Source organism: Podarcis erhardii (assembly GCF_964252035.2).
Source record: "Podarcis erhardii genome assembly, chromosome: 6".
Lineage (NCBI taxonomy): Eukaryota > Metazoa > Chordata > Lepidosauria > Squamata > Lacertidae > Podarcis > Podarcis erhardii.
The window spans coordinates 17,239,732-17,263,439 of record NC_138510.1 but is presented as its reverse complement, the minus strand read 5'-3'; the positions used below and the strand labels follow the sequence as shown (position 1 = coordinate 17,263,439).

Here is a 23,708-nt window from a genome sequence, read left to right as displayed (position 1 = left end):
CCCTTTCTTTCTGGGCCCTTTGCTCTCCTATTTTTAAGGCTCGCCGGGTTCTGGGAGATGGTGGGTCTGGAATGCTTTCTAGTGATAACATGTCAGCCAGCTATTCCAGCTCTGCTTGCTCATCCTCTCCCATCATTTCCCATCTTTGCTCTCATCTGCCTCTGAGCTGTGATCTCCCTCAAACTCCTGTTGTAATTCTGAACTGTCTTCTTTTTCTCTGGAAGGGTCAGGCTGGGGAGACGGTTTCCACCATTCCTCCTCTGCCCAGTCCCTGACAACCCTCCAAACAAACAAAAAACAAACCTTGACTACAGCTTGCGATTGTCTGGAGTGAGACGAACCATGAACCTTGGTCATGCTAAGCCAAGCCATAGCTTGACCCAGGCATAGGCAAACTCTGGTCCTCCAAATGTTTGGGATTCCCATCATCCCTGGCCACTGGTCCTGTTAGCTCGGGATGATGGGAATTATAGTCCCAAACATCTGGAAGGCCAGAGTTTGCCTATGCTTGGCTTAGCCCAATGTGGTGTGGGAACAGGATGGCTGAGAGAAGCAGCAGCCATGATCTGCCCATTGGGAAGCCACACGTGTGTATTCATGCCAAGGCATATGGCCTGGTATGAACCATGGGCTGTGTGTGTTTTAAACTGGCATATGCATTCAACTGGAAGTCCTGTTTTGGTTGGGACTCCATGATGTATGCACATGGATACTTAAGTGTTCATGTCTTGCTGCATGTGTTTGCTGTGTGGGAAGCACGGATGTAATAGCAGCATACATGCAGCAGACTCGATTGCTGTGTGGTGCAACTCTTTCACACTCACAGCTCTGACAAAAACAAAATCCATATCATTGGCATGTATGAGCCTCCTTGGCTCTGCATTCAGACCTGCAGGTTCTCACATTTACAGAAGGGGGGGGGACATGCCATCTCCAGCCCAAATCCTGATGGCACGGCTGTACCTCTGCCAGCTGGAAACCAGCTACCAAACAATCATATGCTGCTAATTTTCTGCCCTCGGCACATGACTTGCTGCCTCCTCTACTTCATTTCCATCCATATGAACCACTTTGAGTTCAGTGGACACGTTTAACAATTAAGTGCCAAACTGTTCTAACTTGCCAGCAGGAACATGCCCAAGAAAGCAAAGGGTAATTTTCTCAGGTAATCAACTGCATTCCTCTCTGCTGTTGTTTTGAGAATATCTCTAGAAGCTAAACGTATTTTGGATTACACAAGGAGGTTTGCTTGCCTTCCATAGGGGATTGCTGGCTGGGTCTGTTCATATGAGCCATGTTTCCAAGGCAGATTGCTTGTAAATTTCAACCCTTGTCAACCTTGGCTCAAGTGAATTTAGGTGGAAGAGAAGCCTGAAAATCCTACAGAAGCCCATGGACATGTGCCAAGCATGGGATTCTGATCTCCCTTCTGATGACAATGCTTTCCTATCTTTCAGATTCAGCCCTCTGGCCCTGGCCCTTGAGACTCTATCCTTACTCCAAGCCATATGCCGTATTAGGCCTCCTGCAAACACTTCTAAAGTGCTTTTGCCTGGCTGGAATGCACAATTGAGCTCTGATAATGCTTCTTGCTTGCCTGGATAGAGAGATGAGAGTTCAATATGTTGTGTGTTTGTGTGCAGATCTGGCTTTTACATGGCTAGTCTGTCCAGAGGTACTGTACAAAATATAACATTATGTTAGAAACAAGACATGCATCATCTATTCCATACCTTTAGCATATGATGGAGAACTTTTTGCTCACCCAGGAATTTCCTGGCTAAGGATACTGGTGTGTGTCTTGTTGGCTGCTGTGGAAATTGCATTTTACTGTAATGTTTTATTTATTTATTTATTTATTTATTTATTTATTTATTTATTTATTTAAAATAGATGCAGCAATGCAGGAATAGCAACTAAATGCTGGAATCTCAACTGCACTCTTTTGGAATTCCTAAATGTTAAGTGGTATATAAGTCTTTTAAATAAAGAAATAATACTGCATAGGAGAAAGAATATTTTGCTTTTGGCCCCACCTACCACAAGAGAAGACTATAAACATTCCTCCACCTCTTTTGTAATTGCAAGCAATGTGTGTGTGTATGGTGAGGGGAGGGGAATCCATCCTTCTACCATTCTGAGTGAGTGAACAAAATGGTGGATTGATGTCCACCAGCTACTAATAAACAAACTAATGACCTTTGGATAAAGTTAATTTCTGGGAAGAAGACCATTCTACTACCTGTCATGACAGGCGAATGAAGTAGTTCAAAGGCATATGTCCAAGGTCCCTTGAAACAATCAGCTTCTCCACCCCCATCCTTCTACCTGGACACTGAGGTCCAGCGCCGAGGGCCTTCTAGCGGTTCCCTCACTGTGAGAAGCCAAGTTACAGGGAACCAGGCAGAGGGCATTCTCGGTGGTGGCACCCGCCCTGTGGAACGCCCTCCCACCAGATGTCAAAGAGAACAACAACTACCAGACTTTTAAAAGACATCTGAAGGCAGCCCTGTTTAGGGAAGTTCTTAATGTGTGACATTTTAATGTATTTTTAAACTTTGCTGGAAGCCGCCCAGAGTGGCTGGGGAAGCCCAACCAGATGGGTGGGGTATAAATAAATTATTATTATTATTATTATTATTATTATTATTATTATTATTATTACCTGCTCATGTCCTTTCAATTCACCCTGATCAAATTATGTTTGCAGTCAAGGTTCCAGAAAGTCCTATAGAGTTGTCCCCGCAACAACCTATTCACAGGATATTTATCAGTAAAACGGAGGTTCAAATCAAGGCTTTTTAGAAGGAGAATAAAAGTGCTAGTCTTATTAACAAGAAGTAAGAGAATCTGATCTTGCATAAACAATTTAGCACTAGTAAAAACCCTAGTTGATTTCAGTGAAAAAGACCCAGTTCTTGTTAGGGGATTGCCTTAAGGTACCTGCAGGTATAAATTGCGTGCATATGCCATGGCACTGTTGCAGAACAATGCCCCTTTAGCAGTGTCCTGTAAAGTCCATAAACGTTTTTCATGTGTCCCCGACGCCCCCCTTTAGAGCTTCTTCCTCTTCATGTCACACACATGGCCCGAGAACAGTTAATTCCCACTCTGTGCTTCTAAGGGCTTCATACACTTCGAAACAATGCAAAAGCAGGAATTAGGCAAAGAGGACGTGAGTTCAGTTTCGTAACACTTGTTGAAAAGTCTGGAATTCATTTGTCCGCAAAGTCGTGCTTAGCACCACCCACGCTCTGGCACACATTTCTGTTGTAGGCTAATCTTTTTTAGATCGGTTTCTCGCTGATTTGTCATGAATGCAGCAGCATCTGACTGAGTCTATTGGGGGAGAGAAGAGAAGTGGAGGAGGACGCCTGTGGCATCACAGGGGGGGAAATGCATGAATTAGCCTTCCATCTCGTAATCAGATTCCAGTAATCAGAACCACCTGCAAGTGAAACCCTTTCAAGTACCTCTTTTGCAGAACCAGAAGGTCCCATAATTTATTTCAGGAGAACTTAAGAAAAAATGGATGTACCGTGCCATATTAGAAGCAAAAAAAACTTGATGACTTGGAAGAGCCGCAAATAGATTCCATTGAGCCCATGGATTGATAATATGGACAGACTAGTTACATACGAACGAATTGCATGTCGACGCAAATTAAGAATGGATAAATATGAAGAAATCTGGAAGGAATATTTAAGCAATAAGGCAGACAGTGGTGGGAAGTAGGGGGAGGAGAGGTGGGAAAATATTGTTAAAAAGGTGTAGGTATATCAGTATTCAAATCTGAATTGTCAAATTGTGTTATTAGTGTTGTTATGGTTTTTGTTGTATATGTCTTTTGCGGTTGTTGTTTGTATTGAAAAAATGATTAAATAAATTATAAAAAAAGAAAAAAGAGCAGCCCAGCTGGGCCAGGCCAAAGGCATATCTCGTCCAGAATCCTGTTTTCATCATGACCACCCAGATGCCTATGAGAAGCCCACCAGCAGAACATTAACACGGCAGCTCTTGCCATTCCCAATAACTGGTATTCAGAGGCTTACTGCCTCTGGCAGTGCTCTGAAGTTGGGAAGACAACTGAAAAATGATCCTTGAGTGGCAGGTAGGGAAAGAAGGGAAGGAGGAGAGAGTAGACTGCCCATGAGTGCAGGTCTGGGGAGAGCATGAGAGTGCCATTTACAGACCCTCCAAGCGTCCTGATTTTCCAAGCACAGTCCCAGATTTACAGAAGCTGTTCTGATTTCTGCTTTGATCCTGGATTTTTTTCTTTTTCCTTCGGACGTCCCTATTTCCATTTTTATCCCTAAGATTTTGAGCCCCAGCGGGGAGAAAGGCAGGTGTTAATCAGTCAATCATTCTGGGAAAATGTGTTGTATTGAAAAAATAATTTTAATTTATATATTTTGAAAAGCAAAACACAAGACAAATATGACTGTTGGTTTAAAACCATTTTTTTTACCAGCTAGCTTACATATTGACTGATGCAGAAAAGTATAACAAAATGATTCAAATAACATGCAAATATTTTAAAAGGGAGTTGTATTTCAATGTAGACAACCAAAGTTCATACTATATATTGTTGTCCGTGAAGCAAAAGCAAAACCCTAAAGGCAAGCTTAACAGGTTTGTTCTGAATTGCCTAAGGACTGTTTCAGTTTGGATGCTGATTTTACAAGTGTAAAAGCCAAGCTGGTGACGTGTAAGATCTACAATATAGTTGTTTATCTGTCTTATTGTGTCAGCAACTTGGCTTTTGTGCCAAACGTCTTGCAGTATTGCAGTTGAGTAGGCGATAGTCCCAGAAAGTGAGGCATGTATATACCTATAACTCAAGAGTGTGTGCTTTGGGAATTCAGACTGTAGGATTTATGCTCCTGAGATAAAGGTCTTATGTAAAATAGATTGTAATTTCAGCTGCCACAAGTTGTCATAATGCTTTGATATATAGGCTTTGTGGAAGGATGAATGCCGCACTGTGCAGATAAAATATTGCTCTAATTCCTCATACTTGGAACAGCCTGCAAAATCTGCAATATGGGAAGTCTGCCACCCTACTTGGTTAATGTAAGAAGAGCTGGCTAGGACAGGGTGGCATCCTGATCTCGCAGTGGACACCCAGATGCATGTGGGAAACCTGCAAGCAGAACCTGAGCACAACAGCCCTCTGTCCTCCTGGGGTTCCCAGAAGCATTACTGGCTCAGACTCTGGAGGCAGAGAATAGCTTTGTCCATGACTTTGTCCCATCCTCTTTTAAAGCCATCCAAATTGCTGGCCATCCCTGGCTCCAGTGGGAGAGAGTTCCATAGCTTAACTACGTGTTGCATGAAGAAGCCCTTTCTCTTATCTGTCCCAAATCTTCCAACATTCAGCTCCATTGAATGTTCATGAGTTCTAGGGTTATAAGACAGGGAGAAAAACCTTCCTCTATGAACTTCCTCCATGCCACGCATAATTTTATATACTTCCATCATGTGGTCTCTTACCCACCTTTCCTCTTAACTAAGAAGTCCCAAATGCCACCCACTTTTCTTCATAGAGGAGTCGTTGATCATTTTGGTAGCCCTTTTCTGGGCCTTTTCCAGCTCTGCGGTATCCTTTTTGAGGCAAGGTGACTAGTGCACAGTTTTACTTTCAGTTCCTTAACTGATGATCCCTAGCATGGAATTTGCCTTTTAGAGCTGTCACACATGAGGCTGACATCTTCATCAACTGTGCACTACATCCCCAAATCACCACCTGTTCAGAGCCCATAAGCCTATATGTGAAATTAGGTGGGGGGGTTGTTTCTTTGTTTGTTTGCAAAGACATGTATCACTTTGCACTTGCTTACATTGAATTGCATTTGCCATTTTACTGCCCCTTCACTCCATTGGAGAGGTCTTTTTCGGAGCTCTTTGCCATCTCTTTTTAATGACCCTTACTGGTGGAAATACTCCACAAACAACCCTAGAAGAGTGAGCATGCTCAGTAGCGAAATAATACTGGTATAATTGGAAATGAAAAATGTAATTGGGTGCATGTCCCTTCTTGAGTTCCTTACATCTTGTACTATTTTGGAGGTGAGCAAGGTTGACTGAATAGGAGCACACCTGCTGGATGAAGAGGCTACACGGCAACATTTGATTGTAGATCCTACTAGTTATTCCTAATGTGGAATTTAGCTTTCTCTGTAGTTAAAAAAACATTGCTTGTGGTGCTACAGGTATCACACACAGAGATTTCATCTCTTCCTTAAATATCTGAAAACTGTTGACAAACCCTACTGTAATCTCTCAAGATCAGCAATCCTCACACTAATCAGCCACCAGTGGGTTCAACAGGTTGATAGTTCCTCATGGACTTGCAGGTGATCTCTTAAGCCATGGTGCAAGTAATGTTCTGAGTAAAGTTCTTTTGAGTAGCACTCAGACACTAGTGTGATGGCCTAGGACTTGGAACCAGAGGAGTCTCAGTCGGCACCAGATCCTTTGCCTCAGCTAACATCTGAACCAAGTCTGGGGCTTGATCCTGAAGAGTCCCAGTCTGCACAGGTTCCCCTGCAACAAACACCAGCTGGGCCGAGTCAACGGCCTGAGCCTGCCCTGGCTCCAGATGCAGGGATGACCTTGTTGCCTCCAGCTGGGCCATCACTTACAGCTGCTCCACTGCTGGTTGGTCAGGGGAAGCTGAGGTGGCCTCTGGGTCTAGTAACCCACCGACGTCTCCCGAACTGCAGAGACTAAGGTCTGAGAGAAGGAGAGACCTGAGTACTCACAGGAGGAGTGCTTGCCTCCGGGCGAAACACATAGGCGAGTCGCTGGGGGATCAGGACAGGCCGCTACCCCGACAAAGACAAAAGGCTGTCAGACCCTGCACCAGGTTGCGGGAGCAACATTGCTGCTTGCTGGATCCTGCCTGAGATCCTGTACCTGTCCTTGCCTCGTTTCCTGCCTTGGTCCTGTTGGACTGACTCCTAGCGGAACCTTTGGATTCTGGGCCAGTCCTGGACCGTGTTTCACGGGTTACCCCCAGGCGCAGCACATAGAGCTTGGATTTTTTTCCCTTCTGAGCTGGTGGCAAAATATGACGAGCAACTCACAAAGAATGCAGGTGACTTTCTAAAACGATACTGGATGACGTGTTCAATACAAGCAGAGGCATCATATCTGGAAATTCTTTTTTATTACAAAAAAGCATGTGTTTAGGTATCAACAAGAGAAATTCCAAACACTGAAAAAAATAGCAATTCTGTACAATAAATCAGCATCTGTTGACAGTTCTCCAAAGTGTACAAGGATCTTTGTTATATAAAAAATGTTTAAAATATAAAAAACACAAAAATTCATGTAAAAAAACCTTCCAACAAGGAAGCTGTGCGCATATTATTCAGGAATGGGTGAAAACATGAACACTAATGCTCATATGCTACTGCAGATCATGATGCTGAAATGTGTCTCTGAGCCTCTCTAAGCTGAATACAAGACCACCAGATCACCTGCACTGGATCAGAGCAATGGTCCATGTAGAGCAGCAACTTGTTCCCAACACTTCCTCACCTATCGTTGCTCCCGGCAGCTGGTATTGAGAAGCAATTGTGCCTTTGAACCTGGGAGGTTACATACAACCATACAGATGACAACGTCCAATCCCATTTCAGAGCCATCAAAGCTACAGCCCATCACATTGCCTTGCAGCAGCAAATTTTTGTGAGTTCATTCATTCATGCACTGTGTGAAAAAAGCGAAACACCCACCAGCCACTTATTTTGGCAGCCAAGGTGCTTCACACATTACCCACATTACGCAACCCCCTCCAAGCATTCTAGGCAGCCCCTGATAGGTTCCAGCACATTACTGGGGTGCTGTGTGTGGCTTGGTGAGTCATGTCTTATGCAGGCCTGACTGTACTGAATTAGTCTCTTCAACCCATAAGTACAAGCCCTGAGGTGGGCAAGTGCATTTTTAAAAACTAGAGCAGTTCTGTAGACCTGTGCGCACCCCACCAGCCCTGTCAAGTTGTTATCCAGAGCATCAGAGCACTGGATTCCCTGTAATGGTCTGTTCACGAGCATGAAGAACTATGTAGAGCCTATGGGGATTTTCCATGCAGAGCTAGCCTGAATCAGCCCACATTTTCTGCAGTGTGAACCATCAGCAGAGGTTTGGTACATTGTTGGTTTTTCCCCAAATACAGTTTTTATCAAAATCATATAATGGTAAAAGTTTCACGGCTACTGCAGCAAGGCTTTTTAACAGATACATAAAGGGAAATGGATTTAGTGCAGTTTTTCTCCCCTTTGTAAAAAAATATTTTTTAAAAAATATAAACACCAGGACCCTCTTGGAGTGCTTTTTTCTCCTTATCACAACATTCCTTTGTAAAAGGAGGTAGGCTGAACGAGACCTGCAGCAGACAGAAATCCTCACTTTGAAAAAACCTACACAATTCCTGCAGGATGTCAGAAACAGCAAAATTTTCATCCCCCTACACACCTCAGCACTGAACTCACTGTATCATTTCATCCACCCTTGGCCAGTTGATCCTAAAAACATCTAACAGGAAGGCTGTACCGAGCCATGACCAGCAGATTTCACATGGGCAGGTGAACAGAAATGGATTTTTGTCAGGGCTCCATGAAAAGATCCATTGTCTCGCACCAGTCTTTTTGCTGTTTTCTCAGTTTGCACCTTTTAAAATAAAGGCTGGTCCTTGTTGGTTTTCATTGCAGTATTCAAAAGATTACTTAGGTGCATAGTTTGACAGATCTGCCCCCAAAGCAAGGTCAAAGCTAACTTCAGATGCTCCTTGATCTCTCTTCCATCAACAGCACATAGGTCAAAACATGCTTAGCCCCTGGTTGCTGAAGGAGGTTGGGTGCCAAGCATTCAAGGGGGTTGTCTTCAGAAAAGGCAGCACTCAAGCAACTGTCTTCCTTCAAAAAGTATCTGAGGGAAAGGGGAAGAGAGAAAAGAACATTTACACATTTACATGGTCAAAGTAATCAATTATCTTAGTAGTCCACTGATGGTATTTAGAGGTAGATCTTGCACAAGCCATATTGGAAAATTTATCATGTGGTTAACATGGTTTGTGCACACTTTTGAAATGTAGGTTGGATGGTAGCTGTCTCCTGGCTTCCTTCTGTTCTTCCCGATTTGCTCTGCAAAAACGAGGGCTAGAAACTTGCTCTGAAAATATATAGAGGCTAGAATCAGCCAGGAGCCCTTGCTGCTCTGAGTATTGTCAGTTGGCCAAGTGTTTCCCCATCCTGGCTCTAGGATGATAGTTAAATGAAAAGCCAGTTCTGCTCATTTCATAGTTTCACTGTATAACCTTGCAGCAAGTTAAGGCATGGTGGTGTTTTCAATGTTCAGGAACAGATGGAGCGGACAAGAAAAAAGCTCTTATTGGGCCAATGTCTCCTGAAAAGCAGAAACACATTTCTGAATCTACCGTAACTCTTCAGGAAGCTCTGAAAACTCAGGCACTGCCTAACTTTCAGAAACATGAATTATGTAGGGTTGCCATACACCCGGAATTTCCAAGACATAGCCGGAATAATGCAGTTACAAGCAGTGTCTGGGCAGAAATTGGCCAAATGTCTGGGAAAATTGGAATGTACAGCAAAACTTTAAATAGCTCAACAACACCCCCCCCCCTCAACATGTGCTCAACAACTTGTCCAGATTTTCACTTTCAATATGGCAACCCTATATGAAGTGGGCCAAGAAGAGAGTCCATTAAGGCGCCATTTTCTGGGACCAGCCTGGCCACAGAGCTCCAGCTTCATTTACCTTTATCGCCTTCTGAATGCAATGGGAACTTCTCGATGGGGGATGAGGATTCCCAAGTGCAGCGTTTCCACCGGCTTGTCATCGGTCGCTACAATCTGATACTTCCGTATAAGCTGCAACACAAAGACAGAAGGAATCGAACCCAGGCTGCTCAAACTCACCCTAGTGAGCACATGTGGGAAGGAACTCATCCCAGCTTGTATCTAAGGGTTAGTCTGAGCCAGGGACAATCCTCAGAACCTGCCAGCTCACCCTCAAAAATGAGCTTCAAAGTCAAGGCACAGCCTTGCTACTCCCAATGACAAAGCTATGATCCATCCCAAGTTTAGCATGGGTGGCTAACCCCTCGCTGTGATGTCCGATATGACTGACAGGTGAGCAGCCTCTCCCACCTGTTCACATGGCCCAGGGGAGTGGGGGCACCTAACAGTTCTACCCACTTCTTTTATATGGGTGTATTCAATCCTAAGGACGCAGGTGGTGCTGTGATCTAAACCACAGAGCCTAGGGCTTGCCGATCAGAAGGTTGGTGGTTCGAATCCCCGCGACGGGGTGAGCTCCTGTTGCTCAGTCCCTGCTCCTGCCCACCTAGCAGTTCGAAAGCACGTCAAGTGCAAGTAGATAAATAGGTACCGCTCTGGCGGGAAGGTAAGCGGCGTTTCCGTGCGCTGCTCTGGTTCGCCAGAAGCGGCTTAGTCATGCTGGCCACATGACCCGGAAGCTGTCTGCGGACAAACGCCGGCTCCCTCGGCCTATAGAGCGAGATGCGCATCACAACCCCAGAGTCGTCTGCGACTGGACCTAATGGTCAGGGGAACCCTTACCTTTACCTTTACTCAATGCTAATTGCACAAGACTTACTTAGGTCCAATAATTTCAATGGGTTTACTCCATGGTAAACTTAGCAGGATGCAACCAATAGGATTTGATGTATGGAACACACCTTGGGGTCTTGTGATGAAGGCTGTGCCATAAGTAAATTTTTACCTACTCAGCCCTACACACACACACACACACACACACACAAACACACTGACTGCTATTTGAAGGAGGGTGAGAAGATGTAATTGCAAACATCTTACCCAACAGAGAGCTAATTGAAGCTGTAGCTCTGCCAGACGGCGTCCGATGCACATCCTTTTTCCAATCCCGAATGGAACATGAGCAAAAGGATTTATGTTCTTCTGGAGCCAACGCTCTGGCTTAAATTGAGTCCAGTCGTTGAAGTATTCTTCATTGCATCCCAGAGAATGGCTGTTGATCATCAGCACCGTCTGTAAACATGGAAAACAGCATGGGGCGAGTGAGAGAGGGGAGTGAAGGTCAGCCGGGTGCAGTTTTTCTAAAGACGGAACATCAAGCCTTGTGTTGCTAATGGAAAAAAGGGCTGCAGGAAAAAGGAAAAGCTGTTTTCTCGACAGAACCATGATGTCGCATCAAAGGCTGTTGTGCTTCCAAGGCAAGTGAGAAAAGCATGGAGCAACAGCCAGGAGACGCTAATTTTTTTTTCTAAGAAGCCCCAAACAAACTTCAAGTTGGGATTTATTTCCAGGCAGGGGTTTCAAAATGGAAGAAAGCAGATGAAGCCTTAATATTTTCAGTGAAATTGCCTTCAGAGCCAATTCAGAGTAGAAAATAGATAATATTCTCTTGCCTGTGAGTGTTTTAAAGGCTAAGCGTGCTTTTTTAAAAAAAACCAAGCAAACAAGGTGCAATGTGAGTAAAGCTTAGTTTGATCCAGATTTCATCAGGCTTCTGTCTGCACCCAAATTTTCAAGCCCATACCTTTAATAGCGGAACAGTCAGAAATTCAACAGGTGCTGTTTCTGCTGCAGATTTTCATATGGGGGGGGGGGGCGGAAGCTGCACTGAAGGCTCATCCAGACTTGAGCTTGCCCTGTGCTTAGAAAGCATGGGTCCAAGTGGCTGCCCCACGGCTTTCCCTCAGAACACCTGCTCTTTAAGTGATAAATTCAGCAAACGTCAATCCAGAGAAAACTCGATTGCCGTTGGCTCTGATTCAGTAGAAAAGATTAGGTTTCCTTGGGGGAAAGTGGTGAGGCAGGTCTGGATGAGCATTTTTGCCTGTCAGTATTAAAGGCATAAGAGCTATGTCAGAAGAAAATGTGCGACGCCTGGAGAGGGTGTGTTTTCCAGGCAAGCTTGATCTCAGGAACTTCTTTCATAAATTAAGTCAACTAACCTGCACTGCAAAGCAACATCTCAAGCCAGCTAGACACATTCTGTTTCCCCCTATACATCTCACGTTGTCGCAATAATTGATTACACCTTACGGTGCTCAAATTCAATTGGAGTGACTTAACTGTGAACTCCGAAAAGTAGCTCTTTCAAGAGTACAATGTGTTAGAAAAGTGACTTTGCAGCTGCAATTCTACACTCATACCACGTATAAAGCACAGTACATGACAGCTTAGACAGGGGAAGTCCTTTGCTGAATTGATCAATTTTCCCCACACTCACATAGAAGAAACCATCACCAATGTACCAGGGTGCCCAGTGCTTTTATGAATAGCAACAAAAATAATAAAATAATAAACTTTTATTATAGGGCTGCAAATGCATCTGAAGTTAATTTTGCTGCTGGAAAATGCAACTCACCCCTTTAGGAAGAGCGTAGTCTCCAAGGACCATTTCTTGGTCCAGGGTCCGAGTGGTAAACGGCACAGAGGGAGTTAACCTACAGCAAAAAAACGAAGCACATTTTTTACTATGATTGAAAGACAGATCTACCAGGAGCCGGATCCTGAGAACTGTAGTTTGTTAAGGGCGCTCCTAACAACTCTCAGCACTCTTCACAAACTACAGTTCCCAAGATTCTTTAGAGGAAGTCATAACTGTTCAAAATGCTTAACTTTTTAAATACTTTTTAAATTGGTTTTACACAATTTTATACATTTAAACGTTAACCATTTCAAACATTGAAATAAAAGGGTCTATTGAACCTTCGGACCTCCTTCCCTCCCTCCATGGATTCCATATTTAAGATTACATTTTTGCATCTTATACCATTATCCATCTGTTATATATCCATGGTTACCATGGTTAATTCCACATTACAAGTGTCATTACATCCCTGCCAATGTTTTTAACTGTTTACAGTGGTCTTTTAAATAAATTTACTCGTGTCTTTAAAAAATACTTGATCTTCCTGGTTTCTGATCTTGCCTGTCAGTTTCGCCTGTTCGAAATGCTTTAAATGAGTGTAGCCAAAGAAAAGAGAGGCCGTTTATTTTCATACTAGGCCGGGAAATTTACCTCATAGATTCTTTCAGGCATGCCTTTAAATAGGGCATCTTCTTCAGATGTTCAGCATTTGGGTTCTCTTCAGCCGAGACCACAGCCTGTATTTCCTCAAGTAGCTTTGCCTGGACGTGAGGGTTGCAGGAGATGTTGTAGAGAGCCCAGAGCAGACTGTTGGCTGTCTGCAAAACGGTAAGAGAGACTGACTGAGCTCACTCAGGACTGCTACGTTAACATGAGTAAGGAGCTGGTAGAACAACAACATCATGAAGCCTTTCACAATGGGATAATATTTATATGTATTATCTGCAGTTGGCTTCTTTACATTACAAAACAGAGCTCTGCCCTAGCCTAGGAGACCTGCGGGCATAGGGCAGTATATTATTATTATTATTATTATTATTATTATTCAGACCACTTGGATTCGTAGTACAGTGGAACCTTGGTTCTTGAACTTAATCCGTTCTGGAAGTCCGTTCGACTCCTGAAACCATTCAAGAACCAAGGCGCAGCTTTCAGATAGCTGCAGGAGCTTCCTGCACTCAATCGGAAGCCGTGTTGGATGTTCGGCTTCTGAAAAACGTCTGCAAACTGGAACACTTCTGGGTTTGCGGCGTTCGGGAGCCAATTTGTTCGGCAACTAAGCCGTTTGAGAACCAAGGTACCACTGTAGTACAAAAGGCATTTAGAAACATCAGGAGAGGAATGAGGTATTAGTGACATGCTACAGTGGTACCTCGGGTTACAGACACTTCAGGTTACAGACGCTGCTAATCCAGAAATAGTACCTCGGATTAAGAACTTTGCCTCAGGATGAGAACAGAAACTGCGTGGCGGTGGCAGCGGGAGGCCCTATTAGCTAAAGTGGTACCTCAGGTTAAGAACAGTTTCAGTTAAGAACGGACCTCCAGAATGAATTAAGTTCTTAACCCGAGGTACCACTGTATTGGTCCTGGAGAAGACTCTTGAGAGTCCCATGAAAATCAAAAACAACTTGGCACAATCCAGGGGAGACTTAGTAGATGTTAAGGCATTGTTCAGCAGAGGAACAGGATTGCAACCTATTAAATGGCAATGATGGTGATGATAGTCAGTAAGAACAAGAAGGGAGGAAATCAAATGAGGAAAATGGGTCACAGGAAAGAGGAGACTATCATCTTTCTAGCTGGGTGACCGTTAAGAGGATCCTTGCCACGAATGCAGAGAAGCAACCTAGGATTTACCGTTTCAACTCCAGCAATCTGGAGTTCCGTGATGGCAGCATATAGCTCCTTCTTTGAAAGCTGACTCCCAAAGTAAATGTCACAGAGGAAATCCTCGCTGGGGTTGGCAGAGTGTTTCTGCAGCCTGCTGTCAATAGAGCATTTCACTGTGGGAGGGAAGAGAGGAAGTACTGAGCAAACAAAAGCAATGCTTATAGGCCTCGAAAGTTGCAATGTTCCTCCGTTTCAGAAATTCCTTGCACACAGAAAACTAGGTGTCGAGGACAATCGTTGAATAGTTTTCTATGTGCAGGCTTTTATTGTATTGTATTATAGAGAGTGTTATGTACTGAAGTTCTCACCCTGGGCCAGCAGGGGGATACTGTAGATAGTTATGCAAATAAGGGGTCGAAAGTGACGTTCAGTGATTGGATAGTTTTAGAAAGTTGTTACAGTAACGTTGTACTGGAGCTCTATATAAGCAGGCTGACTGAACCCTTCAGTTCAGTTCTGTCCTGGCCTGTGAATAAACAAGAGCTGTTTGAAGAATCGCTGTGTCGTCTGATATGTTCACCCACAACTTAACAGAGAGGATCATTCAAACATGCTAGCCACTGCCTAAAGTTTTAAATACTGCACCTCCCACTCTGTTTGCAAAATGGAGCAAGGGGAAGAATTTTAGATATGGGAAAACCAGATTCAACTCTCTGCTTTGATCTTAGGCAGGCCACTCTCTCATAGCTTAACCAACCTCACAGGGTCGTTGTGAGGCTACAGAAATGCTACCCTGAGCTCCTTCAGAGGAAGCTTGCAGCATACACTTATGAAATGCCTGAAAAACAGAGAGCCAGCTGTTTGAGAGAAGAGAGCCAAGCAATCTGAAGTTGCTTTACGCACTGGTCTATTCTATCAGAGCTTTTGAGGCTTCCGTGGTGAACTCGAGCGACCCAATTAGCTAGGGGTGGGCAGAAGATAGGGCTGTTGTAGATCACCAAGGATCTCAGGCTCCCAACTATGGGAGCAACAAAAGGATGCCCTTCTCCCCATCCTAAGTGATACCACCAAAATAAGGAATGCTTCACACCCAGGAGTGATTTTGTGTGTGGAAGGACTGTGAGGTCTACTCAGTTCTAGTACTGAAAAAACACAAATTCCTGGGCTCGGCATTCATTACGTTGAGTATATTTCTTTTGCACCTGGCTCCAATTGGTAGATCGCATGGTTCTTGCAAAGAAGAAATTAGACCCCTCATGCCTGATATCTCCACATAACCAATTTCAGTTTCATATTTTATAGTGGGCATATATAACAAGAAGCTAAACAGCCACCCTGGCAAGCCAGGGTTTTTTTTTTTTTGAGAGGGGAGGGGGTTAGGAGGGAATGCACTAAACTCAGACCAGGGACACCTGGCTTTAATTATTGGTTCAACCATGGAGCTTAATGGGGAAGCTTGGGCAAATTACTATATTTTAGTCTGACCAACCTCACAGGGTTGTTGTGAAAAATAACACGCGCTAACTCCATATATGCTGCCATGTGCTCCGCAGAAGAGAATTCAAATGTATATCGAGAGTAATTGATAAATTAACTTTCAGGTCAAGTGCAGTACAGTTGCTAAATTGTAAGATGCAAAGCTTATTTCACAAGATACCACCACTGCCACAAGGTGTGTTCAGCTACCTGTCTTAAAGATATTGTCCCACGCCTTTGTGTGAGCCTGCCAAACTTTAGTATTCAGGCTTTTGTGGAGCTCAACGGGTGTCACCATCATCTTCCCAAATGTACTCATCATCTGCAAAATGGCAGCGAAGAGATGAACTGCATTATTAAAATGAAACAAAATGTGCACTAAAACAAAGAAGAGCAGGAATCAAACCTGTGATTGCAGCAGAGAAGTGAACGGCTTTGAAAGAGGATGCGACCAGTTCATGGACAAGGCTATCAGTGCCTACCAGTCATGGTACTGGATGGTCTGCCTTCACTGTTGGAGATAGTATGCCTCGGAATACCAGTCTCTGGGAACTGCAAGTGAGGAGAGCACACCCAGGTCCTGCTTTAAGTGTTTCCTAGGTATCTGGTTAAGAGCCTTGCTGAAATAGCCTGGAAGACCATCTGGTCCAGCTTCCTGTTTTTGGTGGCTAGCCAGATGTCCACAGGAAGCCTAAAAGCTGAACTCCTGGGTGCAACAGCACTCTCCCACTTGCAATTCCCAGCAGCCAGCATTCAGAGACATATACTGCCTCCAACAGAGGAGGCAAAACATAGCCATCCTACTGAGCACCAAGTACTATTTCTGTGCAATTCATAGAAGGGCTGGGTCAATAGAATTCCTGCAGCTCCTGAGCATCTTTACTCATGCTCCTTCTAGATATAAAAGACCCTTTACTCAATCGTGCATTCCCATGAGTGGTCCATTCATGCCAAAAATTACTTAAGAAAACCACTATTTTCTAGAGACCATCACAACTACGATGACAGTGGTAGAGCATGTTTTGCATGCAGAGTTCCCATAATTTCCAGGCAGGAGTAGGAAAATACTCCCGTCCAAAACCCTGGAGATCTGCTTTCAGTCGGTCTATACAGTGGTACCTCCAGTTGTGGATGGGATCCATTCCGGAGGTCTGGTCGGATCCCAAGTTTTTTGCAACCTGAGGGCCGCTTCTGTGCATGCATGTGTCGGAATTCAAGCCATATCAGGAGAAACTGGCAACTCTCCCAGGCACTCGGCTTGATCTCCTGTTGACCTCCCTGGCTGCATTCCCCAGCAAGATCCAGGCTAGGTCGCAATAGGCGATCCTTCTCAGCGTGAGAAGAACACACCCCTCTTTCCTGCCCCCCCCCCGGGCAGGGGAAAGAGATAGACAGAAACATATTTACATGCCTTTATTTCTGTCTTTGCAGCTTTACAAAAAACATGACTGCTCTCTTCGAGCTCCAGCAGTCTAGTGACAAATACTTCCTGGATAGGAACAAACGGAAGAGCTCATATTACACTCTGAGCTAATTCCGGTGCTTCGCACTGTGAAATGACTGTCCCTCTGATTCCCACGGGCAGTCCCAACATTCCCATCATGTTTACTTTTCAAGCTAGCACTTTGCAGCTTTGCAGCTGCATTGCATCCATATCGTAACCTGGTATCTTAACCGGGTGAAACCCGGTAAAATACTTCCGGGTTTGTTGCGTGCACATCCCGAAGTGTACATAACCAGAGGGTTATGTAAACAGAGGTTCAACTGTACCAGCATCCCCCAACCTTGATGGAGAAAGACTGTACTCCTTACCTGACCTCCACTTGGCTGAGTTTCCACAGCAGAGGGGAAAGGGGAGGGGCATGGCAAATGGGCTGGCAGAAGTGCTGGATTGGCTCCACCAGCGCATTTGCATCCCACCGACCTGGTGAGAGTTGAAGTACAAAGGACACTAGATTGGGAGAGGGCTAGCACAGACTATTCAGAGTTATGTGTACCACCGCTACATCAGGCAACTTCCTACACTGCTGTCCATCAAATGGCTAAAATGTTCAGCGTGTCATTTTTTCATACCGTTTTTATGGCTTTGATAAAGTTCAGGCCTTCATCTCCAGTGTCCTGCTGCAGGAGCCCAAATCTCTTCCCGTACAGTACCAGACAAATACCTATCATAGAAAAGAAAGCCGTAAGGATCGATGCACTGCCATCAGGGCATCTTATAGCAGAAGCAAAAGAAATAAGAGTCTCACAAATCCTTGTCTGAAGATAACTTATATCCTTATATATAACTGAAGAAGGGGTGCGAAGGGAAAGCCCATAGCAATGAGAGGTATAGACAAGCAAATTGCACATACAAAGTTCATTTTGTTTGGGGATGAGGAACAAAGAGTTCAGCCACACTCTGCACTATGGTTTATTTCAGATGCAATGCCAAACCATCATTTGACATTACACACCCAGCCAGAACTCAAACTCATGTACTCTTCCTTCCTCCGATATAGAGTGATTATTTCCCTAGTCTGCCGTGAACACTAGGGGGGAAATCAAATGAACCTACTCATGTGTTCAACATGACTGGGGTAGCAGTGTGGGAATGTTCAGGAAGGCAAGAGAGGATATATTGTTTATTAATATCCTTCCTAACTTGCGTTAGCAAGTTCCTTTACTTAGCAGAGTGCATTCCCCTTTACACAGCACAGCAGATAGCTGGTTGCAGGCTTGTGTAGGCCTCTCACTATCATACAATTTAGTATTGAATTGTATGTTCCTGGTAAGTTCCCTTTTTATCCCTCTTAAAAGAATAAAGGGGCCACAATCTTATTTAAAGTAACAAAAAGAAGCTTACTTACATCAGGCCGAGCACAGTGTGATCCTTGAAGGCAGGCTTTAGGGCTTAAAGCAGGCATAGGCAAACTCAGCCCTCCAGATGTTTTGAGTCTACAATTCCCATCATCCCTGACCACTAGTCCTGTTAGCTAGGGGGGATGGGAGTTGTAGTCCCAAAACATCTGGAGGGCTGAGTTTGCCTATGCCTGGGCTTAAAGTCACAAATATGTAATTTGGATCTACCCCATATGGGGGTGAAATCCCAGTGACTGCAAACTATCAGTCACTGCAGTTCACACGATGAAAGGAAGATGGAAAAGAGGAAGAGTGGCAGCATATCTTGTGCTTTTGTTACCTACCCCAGGCTAAAGGGAAACTTACTTTCAAATGACCATTTGTTCAGTTCAGAATACAGATCTTCTATTTCTCCATTCTTGTTACAAAGTGTGTCTATCCGATGCATAAAATCATCTAGAACCTAAAAAGGGAATTAAATTTGGAATATTGGTGAAAAGCAAAATATTATTTTTACAAACACTCTTTTGCTATGCACATACATGCGCGCGTGTGCACACACACACACACACACACACACACACACACATTCCGTAGTACAGGAATGTGTTATTTCTTCCCCTTCTAAGCTGAAAATAAAGCTCCACAGATATGACTTATAAAAACTCCATTTTGTTAGTACTGATAGGTTTGTAGACCACTCTGAGAATTCTTTGTTCTTGTATCACCAGTCAACTCACTAGCTCCACCTCACGTCTGTAAAGGTTGATGTACATCAGCTGCTATTGGAGAATATCTCACAGCAGTTGGCAAATGATGAATGCATCTTTGTTGTGATTTGTTTACAAGAGCAGGTAAAGACGCTTCCAAGTGTAACGTCTCAACTAACTCATGTTAACTTGTTTCATAATATTGGTAACACACCAAAAGGAAGAAAAGAAACAAAGGAAGCCACATATAGGTGGAGGGAAGTCAAGATTTATGTCTGTATGTTTAGTTTGTATGTTTGTTTTCTTTTTTGTAATCTAAGTTGAGAGGTGTATGTATCTATGTATAATAAGTTTGTTTAGTGTTCTGGTTTGTGTTTGTAAGTATTGCATGTATCAATAAAAGTTAAAAAAAATTAACTTGTTTCTGCCCGGGGTGGGCAAATAAACTGGGATTTAATGAGTCCCGCAAAATCATAGGTGCACATCTACAGAGAAAAGAGGGATTTCTCTGGTAGCCTCCAAATTGGAGTCAGTGGGTGATATTCAACTAAGTATTAATCAGAGTAGACCCAAGGAAATTAATAAACATGGCTATGTTAGGTTCACTAATTTCAATAGGTAAAACTTAGTTGAATATTGCCCAGTCAGTTCAGTACTGCTCCCATCATGAGCACCAACAACTTCAGTTGCCATGTGCTGGGGGAAAAATCAAGTGACACTGAAAGGGTCCAATGAACACTGGATTCTATAGACTGGCAAACAAAATTCTATAGACTGGCAAACAAAATTTGTCTGATTACCTGAATCCATTCACAGCCAATACCAAAGGCAGAGATGGACGCATAACTTGTGGAACTGATTGACTGCAGAACCATGCATTCATCAAAATCAAGTGTATAGTCTTTCCTGGACTCAACCATTGGAACTGAAAGTGGGGGATTGCATTTTGCACACATTACTCCATATAAAAGCTCACCCTGAATATAGAAATTTGGCAATCAGGGAGAAAGCCCTAGTATAGCCCTCTATTTGATATACTAGGTTTTTACATTCAGGGATTTATTTGTGTGAAAGAATTGAGATTTTTGCAGGGATTGTTTCTTAACTCCCTCTTCTAAATGAGTCCATTCACAAACAAGGTAGCTCAAAATATTCAATTACATCTGTGCCTGGATCTGACCCAAACTGGATTTCATGATGCTTTACAGTTTAATCCTATGCATGTCTACGGAGAAGTAAGCCTTACAGTGTTCAGTGGCTATTGAATTAAAGCCTTAAGAACTTAGAAGACAAAATTAAGCATAAGTCCTTATGAATACCTCATTGATTTTGGTGTCCAGCTTCATAATTTCTGTGGGCTTCATTAATTTCTTCTGAAATGCACTTCTTACTCGCTGCCAGTCTTTCCCTTCTCTGTGTGAATGAAAAAGAGAAAGAAGTTAAAAGAGAACCTCATTTACACATGTCTACTATACTGTACTAGATTCCATACACACTGCAAATGCTGACATTTTCTACTTAAGTTAGCACTGTGAAATGTCAGAAAATGCTGATGGCTGAAATCTAAAAGCAGTATATTAGCTGGATGTGCCTTGAGCAAATACTAGGTTTGAGCAATTTACAGATAAATGCTAATATATGCCAAGGAAGGTTAGAAAATGCCTAAGATGAATCTGACAGTGTAAAAAATGGCCTTATGCTTAAAAGCATCACTTCCTGGGTAATTTTCAAAAGTGACGCTCAAAATCAGTTTTACAGAATGTTCCCCACATTCTCTATTCCCCTTCTGATTTGAAAGATGGTGGCATTAGCAAAATAGTGCATTTTATCTCAAAGTGCTTCACCTGCCATACCTATTTTTTTTACTCCTGCAATTTTTTCTGGTGAGGGGAAACATACTAAAGCAGAGAAAATAACACAGACCCTTCTCCCAGTCCCAAAGCTGTGACCAGATTGGTAGATTTTCCTAAAGATGATGATGATGATGATGATGATGATTAAAAAGCATTTTGGAGTGGAGGAGTCAGAGATCTCCCAGAATAACATGCAGTTTGATGCTGACAGTGCACCAGATTGTACACACAAGATGCTCTGAAATGGCTTATGCTGAACTATTTTCACAATATGAATGTAAAACCTCCATAGGCCAGAATGGGCATTTAGTTTCTGTGGACAACCTTCTATTTAACAACATTCACACACAGCACAAATAGCTGAGGAGATATACAAAAGTTTTTGTTTTCTTTAATCAAACGCAAAAAACAAATTAAGCAAATTAAAGCAGTTGCTTGATTTGGTCTTGATCAATGCGGTTTTCCCCCAACTAAATTTATAAGCACGAGAAAAGCATCCTGTTATTAACATCACTTGGAACTCCGAGCCAAGCCACTAGAATCATAGGAAGTTTTGTGACGCTTAGTGATTTCAGCAGGATGCTGTGAGTGCTTTCCTTCACTGCCCACTGGCTCTGCCCCCAACTATGCATGCCACTCACTATCTTAACTCCTAACTCAGTCCTAACTCACAGGATAAGCAGACCATAGCCCTCTTTACGGTAGTCCCGGTAGGCTTTCCAAGGCTTGATCTCAAGGCGCTGTGGGTAGGCACTCTCTTTTCTGTAGAGGGCCTCGAGCAAGCAGGGCGCACCGATGTGCACCGAATCGAAAGCCCCGAGTTTCATGCGAAAGATCTTGCCAAACTTGCGGTGGTAATCGGCCTGCAACCAAAGGGAGAAGGAAAGGGAGGGTAAAGAGGAGAGCCACTGTGGATCCAAGTTGCACATACAAGTGTGCGCTTACAGATTCACCCAGGTGACAATGCGAGTAGAAGATAAAGCACCTGCAAGCCAGCATCACTCCCCTCTAGAATAAGGTTACCAGATTTTTTTCAATGAATCCGGGGACACTTTTCAACTTCAATGGATTTTGTATGGAGACTGATTTGTAAATCCGGAGACTGTCCCCGGGAAACGCGGATGTCTGGTAACCTTACTCTAGAACAGCAACTGGTCCCAAGCCACATGTTTTGTATCCCCGGTCTATCCATCAAGGGACACTTCCAGATTACGGCTATTTTCAGGCAGGATTCAATCACATACTGGCAACTTCAAGTCTGGTGCAACCAATCAGTTTCCCCCAAAGGATAAGGAAAGGGATGAGCGACTGCACTGGAAATTGCGGGGGAACACAATTTCACGCAATATATTTGACACACACACACCCCATGCACCATGCAAACAAATAATAATGAATGCTCAACAAGCAGGTAGTCTGGAAGCACCCTAGGTCAAGACTTCCCAGCTATGCCACTGGAGACCCAAGTTTTTACTTGAGATGGTCAGGACTAAACTTGTGGCTTCCTCTGTTGGAGCACTGAGTTATGGGGCTGCCTTGGGCTGTTTTAGGGGCTGTGCCAAAAGGCTTTCGAACCCAAGGAATCCCCCAGGTGGTTTGTGCCATACGATGCCCTGTAAAGATTGGCGGCGGAGGCTCACAGAAGCTACTCACCAGCGTCTCGTGCTGTCTCTTGAGGCCCCCTTTCCAGAGGATGTCCAAGAGGCTGCCCATCAGAGGCCACTTGGTGGGGCCAGGCAGCGCGGAAAGCGCGTGGGGCGCCTGCCTGGGGCAGACGGGCATCTCCTCCTTGGGCTGCAAGGCGCACACCGACGAGGTGGGCAGCAGCTGCTGCTGCTGCGGAGGGGCGGGCGCGCTGCCAGGGCCTCGCCGCTTCACGAGGGAGCCGAGCAGAGGGGCGCGCTTTAAGGGGGCGCTCATGATGCCCGGAATGGTCCGAGGGAGGGAGCCCGAAGGAATCGAGCTCGCCGCACGTGGATCGAGACGCACACGACCACGTCGGGGTCTCTCTCCAGCGTAGGGATCTAACCTGACCTCCGGCGCTCGGTGAGATCTGGCCACAGGCTGGATCTCAAAAGCCGCGCGCAGAAGGAAGCCGGTAAAACTTCGGGGGCGCAGCTTGGCGGGATCCGGATGCAGCAAGTTGAATTTTAAATGCAGGTGGGGAGGAAAAAAGAGAGGCAGCACCAGGAGGGTCGTGCAGGAAAGTCCCGCTAACAGCCGCGAGCTTTAAGGCACAGGATCGCGCTGCGCAACGATGCAGGGATCTGCGCAGAAGCCGAGAAAGGGTAGAGGTGAGTCTCCCCCGGCGCAACCTAGTCTCGGGGGGAGGACTTCGCGATCGGCCGTCGGGGCTGTGGTTGCGGCGGGCTGCTTCCTCTCAAGAGATCTGGTTTCAAGAGATAACCACGCAAAGGGGTACTATATTGCGCGCCGGCTCCAGGTGTTAGAAGATCCCATCGACGGCTGGGAGCGCGGCTTTTATAAACCTCCGGGGCTGGACGCCGGACTCTCCTCCGGGGCCAATGGGAAGGGAGGGGAGGAGAGCAGGGCGCGGGGAGGGACCGGCTGCGGCGAGCGGCCCTCGG

At 44.5% G+C, this 23,708-nt stretch overlaps 1 protein-coding gene and 1 long non-coding RNA gene across 3 annotated transcripts in view; one reads left to right on the top strand and one right to left on the bottom strand.

The window, feature by feature from the left end:
* Positions 1-7,154: 7,154 nt before the first annotated feature.
* Positions 7,155-23,652, bottom strand: CYP24A1 (cytochrome P450 family 24 subfamily A member 1). 2 transcript variants are annotated; one of them, XM_081867817.1, is made up of 12 exons: positions 23,543-23,652; positions 21,793-21,983; positions 20,587-20,680; positions 18,924-19,020; positions 17,790-17,881; positions 15,927-16,038; positions 14,268-14,413; positions 13,060-13,226; positions 12,403-12,481; positions 10,866-11,057; positions 9,784-9,896; positions 7,155-8,934 (listed from the first exon to the last, which is right to left on the bottom strand). In XM_081867817.1, the coding sequence occupies exons 2-11, from the start codon at positions 21,945-21,947 to the stop codon at positions 9,786-9,788; spliced, it is 1,245 nt and encodes a 414-aa protein (XP_081723943.1). In that variant the 5' UTR covers positions 21,948-21,983; positions 23,543-23,652; the 3' UTR covers positions 7,155-8,934; positions 9,784-9,785. The 2 variants fall into 2 exon arrangements, with proteins under 2 accessions (XP_081723943.1, XP_081723942.1); XM_081867816.1 differs by lacking the exon at positions 23,543-23,652 and adding an exon at positions 22,774-23,238.
* Positions 9,916-23,708, top strand: part of LOC309345188 — a 28,913-nt gene continuing 15,120 nt past the window's right edge. Inside the window, exons 1-2 of the long non-coding RNA XR_014158073.1 lie at positions 9,916-9,992; positions 10,062-10,263. This is a non-coding gene — a long non-coding RNA (uncharacterized lncRNA). The remainder of the gene's footprint in view (positions 9,993-10,061; positions 10,264-23,708) is intronic.